This window comes from Belonocnema kinseyi, chromosome 2 (genome assembly GCF_010883055.1).
Source record: "Belonocnema kinseyi isolate 2016_QV_RU_SX_M_011 chromosome 2, B_treatae_v1, whole genome shotgun sequence".
NCBI lineage: Eukaryota > Metazoa > Arthropoda > Insecta > Hymenoptera > Cynipidae > Belonocnema > Belonocnema kinseyi.
The window spans coordinates 91,682,311-91,688,339 of NC_046658.1; the positions used below are offsets into that span (position 1 = coordinate 91,682,311).

Below are 6,029 nucleotides of genomic sequence, written 5' to 3' on the forward strand. Positions count from 1 at the left end.
ACATTTTTATATTATATACGACAATTATTATTATATTTCAAATAATAACACAGGCCAACCCAGAAAAAAAACCTAGAAAGACGACCATACCTACCCAAAGGTTTTTGGTGCGCTGAATCCAAATCTTCAATGAATGATATCTCGGAAACCTAGGGTGATGGGACATTTCTGAGGCCAGATTTGGATTCAGTGCACCAAAAACCTTTGGTTAGATATGGTCGTCTTTCTAGGTTTTTCTGGTTTTGAAATTTTGTCGGCCTGTGTAATTAATATTATATATAATATTATTACAAATTTTAAATGTATAATAACCGACATTTTTAAATTCAATTTATTCACATATTTCGATATAAATTGACCCTGGGAACTCCAAAATACGATTCTTTTTGTGTGTCAATTCGTTTTTTGTTTTAAATATATCAAAAAGTAATTTCAACTAGAAGTACAGACTTGTGAAGTTTAAAAAAAATGGTTAATTCTAATTACATCAGATAAACTTTGTTGATATTAGGAGTACTACAGTAGCATATCTGACATATTTGCTCGCGTCTTTGAGACCTTATTATAATGTGGAAATTCGTTTTGATTATAGAAATATAACAGCGCCATGTTTGCTGCGATTATTCGCGTTTTGATTCGCTTTAAATGATCTATTGAGTAAACTTTGATATACATTCATAACCTATCAATGGCGAATGATAAAATTAAAAAAAATTGTTTCCTTTGTTTATATAATTAAGAACTTATTTATTATTTAAAATATAATACCACTGTAACTTAAAAACTAGTTCCTTGCAAAAAAGCATATTGATTGAGCCCTGTTGTTGGTCTCGCTGATATTCTGGAAATAACATTTTTGGAATGAGATAAAAAGATGAACTTGAAGAAATAAAAGGGTATTTCCCCTCTTTGTAGGCCCTTCTATGCTGTGATCCCTGTACTTATTTTTCTCGTTGAGTTCTGTAAAAGGAAATATTTTCTTATTTTTCTTCACGTTTTCAATAAATTTTCTGACGCCATCGCAATGATCGTCTTCATTCTTCGCTGGGGACGACAAATATCGCATAAATGCGATGCTTTTTCTGTGGCAGGATGTTTACGACTTTCTATCTAGCGTTTACTGTTATGGGAACACTTTCAATTGAACTGTGCTCTATTTTTGTGTTACAGTATAACATAAAGAAAAAGGAGGAAATCCAGGAAATACAGCAAGAAGAACCCAACCCTCTAATGCGCAAGAAGAAGACGCCAGAGGAACTGGCGGCTGAAGCGGAAGCGGAGGATGAAGACGAATTCACCAGTAAGTATTATTTTTGCAAGATTTGGGTCCGGATATTAAAAATAAAATCTCCGTTTCATAATTTACACATAATTTTAATGTGTTTAAATCAAACATTTATAATATATTAATTTGAGGATTTTATTTGCAAGGCATTTTCTCATTTGAATATAAATTGATTTAAATCGAAGTCTTGTTTCACTTTTTTTTAGAGAAAATTGAGAATTTTTGTTTTCTCGTATGGAATAATGAAGAACAATGCAGGAATTTGTAAATATGTCTTTCTAGACGCCAGTATTCTGAAAGCTTTTCTTTTAGTTCGATTTCCCTCGAGGATAGCTTCAATTGAAGCTCGTGGCATCAGACGAGTGATCAAGAAGAAAATTTTATATCTTATATTCTTCCTTATGATAACAGTGGTTGAAAAATAAGTAAAATTAGACATTTTTGTTTCTCAAACTCCTATGCTGGAAGCTTTCCTTTTATCCCAATTTCCCTAAGAAGCGGCTCAAATTGAAGTACTTGGCAGGTCGAACTTCGATAAGGAAAAACGTTTGCTATGTTCTATATATCCTTTTTTATATGTAGATTTTTATGATAAGAAATGAGAAAATTTGGATTTTCATACCCCTATGTTGGAAGTATTTCTATTAGTCTGATTGTCCTCATGAGGTGGATTAAAACAAAGTCCTAGGCAGGAAGGATTTCTTTTAAAGCATATTTCACTTTTTAGACTCCTATCCTGAAGCTTTTCTTTTGATATGATTTTCCTCAAAAATGTCCCTGAGTAAAGATCTTGGTTTATGTATAATTTCGATAAAAAATTGTTATCTTACGTTCTTCTTCTTCCTGTCACTGGTTAAAAAATAAATATATCATGAAATTTTATTTGTCAGAATCCCATGCTCAAAGCTTTTTTTCTAAACCAATTTTCCTCAAAATGTATCATTTCACCTCTATGTATAAGATTAATTGAAATCCAATTGTTCGCATTAAAAATATCGATAGTTTAAAAAAATGATATACCTAAATTCAACATAGTGTTACTCTAATAATATTTCAATTAAAAAAATCCTTTGTGCTTTCGATATCTCTGACGTAGTGCTATATTTTTTCACATTTTACTAAAATGAAAAGACCATTTGCAAATAAAAAAATACAGAAAACTACAGAAAGAAAGTGTACATTTTAAATTTAGGATCACATCAATGTTTCTGAATCTCTTTTATTTGATGTCCCAACTAATTGAAATCTGAATTCCTGTGGATGTATTTTAAAATATGTGGCACATATCGTAATGAGTTAGAAAAATTTTTATGTTCTTAATCAATTTTCTAGTAATAGAGTGTCACATTATTTACATTGTTCTAATCTCAAAAAAATTAATATAATTACAAAAGCGCATTTTTAACTCAGAACTAAAGAGTTGCAGTACTAAAATGAGGTCAAAATAGTATAATTTAAAAATATTACTTAGTTCTGAAAAGGAAAATGTGGAAGTTTACATTCTTAAAGTTTCAAGAAACTAAAATTGAGGCAGACTTGGCAGCGAGTTACGATAAAAAGTCAATTCGAAAAATTTAACCAATTCCGAGTAAATCATTCGAGAATTTAGGGGTTCAAATTTCATGGTTTTTGAAAATCGTCTCTGGACAGCGACTAAGTATCTATTTTTCGATTGAAAAAAAATGAGAAAAACTTTCTACCGAGTTATTGGCAGGCAGAATAAGAATAAATCATTTTTTTTCTAAAAAAAATTATTCTACCCCTATATCATCCTATTTCCGATTGCAAGGCAAACAGTTAAATAAAACACCTTATAAAAGTGGATTTTTGTATAAAATAAAGATTAAGAATTTAAGGTTGGAATTCGGTTGTTGCTTCTATGATAAAAAAAAATTGAAAATAGCCATATTTGAAGACTTTTTCTCTGATAAAATAAGTATTTTATTATTTTGCTTCTGCAAAAATCATTTTAACACAGTGTGTATTTGATTTTTGAAGAATTTTTTATGGAAAAAGCCCAATTTCAACAAAAATGTTAGTTATCTAGTTCTGTGCTGTAACCTTTCAACTATATTACTTGTTCACTTACAATTTTATCTATCAGATTACATTCTTTTTGGCGTATTTTGTCATAAATTTTTATTTTTAGAACCTAATTTTATATATTACTTAGAAATATGTAAGCTACCATAAAGTTCTTTATTGGAGGGCGTCACAGAAAAGCAATTGGTTGTAGTTTTAATATGAAATGTCTGTACTTTGGTATTTTATTCATTTATTTATTATTTGTAACCAAAAAAAAATAATCTGATTTTTAAATTTTATTTCAGAACTTAAGAACACGATAGAGACGCAGGTGAATGAAATCAAGACACAAATCGAAAGTAAATGCAGCCTCCAATGAGTCCACCCCACGATGCGGTCGGCCACGATGGCGTCTTCAGTCATCAAGATCGCGTCCGTCTCTCTATCCCGACGACCAGCAAACGAAAATAGCAAACGCGGCTGTGCCTGTTTAGGATCGATGGACGCCACCAAAACCAAAAGAAAAAAGCAAGACACCTTTGGCTTATATACAAAAATTTCAGGTCGCAAATTCTACCCGGAAGTGAAGAGGCCAATAACAGCTTAGAAAAAACATATATAAAAATATAGAAATCTCGAGCCCATGTTCTTTGCGATCCTCGTTGAAGTGTTTAAGCCTCCAAAGCACGAAGGGCTAAAGTTAACAACAGTTAAACGAGAATAGCGTTCTAACCAATCCTTCGCCACTTCAGAAGTTTTCTTCTTCGGTCTTTCAAAGTCTACAGAAAAAAATAAATGTCCTGAAAGAGAACAACCCGTGCCTTCGAAGCAAATTTCCTGCAAATGACACCAAATTCCCCAATCGGATTTCGAAAGGTAGGGAAAAATCAAAGGAAGAAAATCGAAGAATCTAAATTAGCAAAAGCCAAAGGAATAAGCGATCTGAGAACGTTTGTGTGCGAAAGGGTAAAATTTAGAGCGTCGCTGGAGAGGCAATTATAGGAAAAGCGGAAAAAAGATTGTCCCGGAAAACAAAGGATATTTCCTCAAAACAAAGGCTGCCACTGCATGCTTATGAATTGCCGCAGGAAAATAGCGAGGAAATGGCACGGAGAAAGGAGTCGATTCGAGAGAAAAAATGAAAATGAAAAGAACGATGGGACCGAGGGAACGACATAATAGTAGAGCAGTTCGTAGGATAGGACGGGAATTCACGGAGGGGCGGAGATCATAATTAAAATATACAAAAGAAAATAAACGAGGCTTGTAAAAAATAGTGCTCTGCTTAAATCCATATTCAGGGGAAAATTTGTTTGCGCCTCGCTTTTCCTGAAAAGTACCAACAATCCTGGAACTTTTATAAAAACGGAATCGGTTTTCTTTCACAAAAATGCATTTGAAGACAATAAAAAATAGAGTCTGCTTCGTGAGGCGCAAATGAATCCATACCATCTCCCTGGCTGGATTTTTCACGAGAGATTGAGCGATTTCGATTCGAAATTTGAGTGAACAATTTTTTTAAAAATTAAGTAAACCGAAGGCGCTCATTATCGTGATTGATCGAATGATGGAAAGTGGAAAAAAAGTATCTAACATGTAAGTTTCTAGTAAAATTACGATTAGCTGAACTACCTTAGCGAAGTTATGTAGTTGCTAGACACTCGTGCGACGGCTGTTTCAATAATTAATTAATTAGCTACTACTCTAGCGCAGATGGTTAAGGTTAACGCATTTGTATTTAGGAAGGTTTCGTAAACTGGAATCTCGAGAGCTGCAGTCGATGGAGAAGAAGGACGATGACACTTTAAGGACGATCTAAGAACGCGGTAGTTTTTGCTCTCCATCGGTTCGATTTCACCACGTGCTCGATCTTGTCGACGCACGGAGAATAAAAAAAAACTCGCAAGAGTAAGGAAAACGAGAAATTTCCTCAAATCACAGTGATATCGTATATAAGGCCGTAGGAACTAGTAAAACTAATTGTTGACATTTATTATTAAAATTTCGGTGTGAAATGCGGCACCGGTACTTTTCTGTGTTTTGTGCGTAAATGCATCGCACGGATCAAGTAGAATTTTTAAAGAAATTCATTTCGAATTTTCGGGGTTTTTATAACATAGTGATACTTAATGTGTACATATGTGTCGTTAAACATGCTACCAAGTCCCGGATTTCTTTCCCTTTTAATATTTCTCAAAATTCTTTGCGGATAGTGGAAAGAATCGAAATCCGGGGTTTGTATTATTCTCTGTTTTGCCGTGCGACGACGAAGAGGCCGTTATGCGGTACACGCACCGATGTATTTGTTGAAGTTATGATAGATTATAGTTTAATGTTATATTCCGGTGCGTGAACTATGTCGGACGATGGTCAAGAGCACCAACTGCCGGCAGGTGATGCATGCCTTATATAATATCTACAATATTATACATTATACCTTTCGCGTATACCGCACGTCGTAAAAGGACAAGATGCCTGTCACCAGAATCGAACACCCTGTAATTTCAATCCAGGTTTCACGATCGACAATAATTTTATTGAAACAATATTTTTTCAGAGTATCAATCGACTTCTCTAAATGATAAGGTATCTGGAAAGATGCATATTAAAATGTTCTATTGGGAACAATAGAGCCTTCACTTTCCGAATTAGAACCTTATCATTTACACTACCAACGGACAGTGTCGGATCACTCACTACTTTGAAACTAGCCTTGACT

At 33.6% G+C, this 6,029-nt stretch overlaps 1 protein-coding gene across 5 annotated transcripts in view; it reads left to right on the forward strand.

Moving 5' to 3' along the window:
- The window catches only part of LOC117168452 (complexin), a 792,783-nt gene extending 788,056 nt beyond the window's left edge, over positions 1-4,727 (forward strand). For all 5 annotated transcript variants that reach the window (XM_033354110.1, XM_033354111.1, XM_033354112.1 and 2 more), the window contains 2 exons: positions 1,171-1,300; positions 3,616-4,727. In XM_033354110.1, the coding sequence (XP_033210001.1) occupies positions 1,171-1,300; positions 3,616-3,689 (204 nt within the window). In that variant the 3' untranslated portion in view covers positions 3,690-4,727. The remainder of the gene's footprint in view (positions 1-1,170; positions 1,301-3,615) is intronic.
- The last annotated feature ends 1,302 nt before the right edge of the window (positions 4,728-6,029 follow it).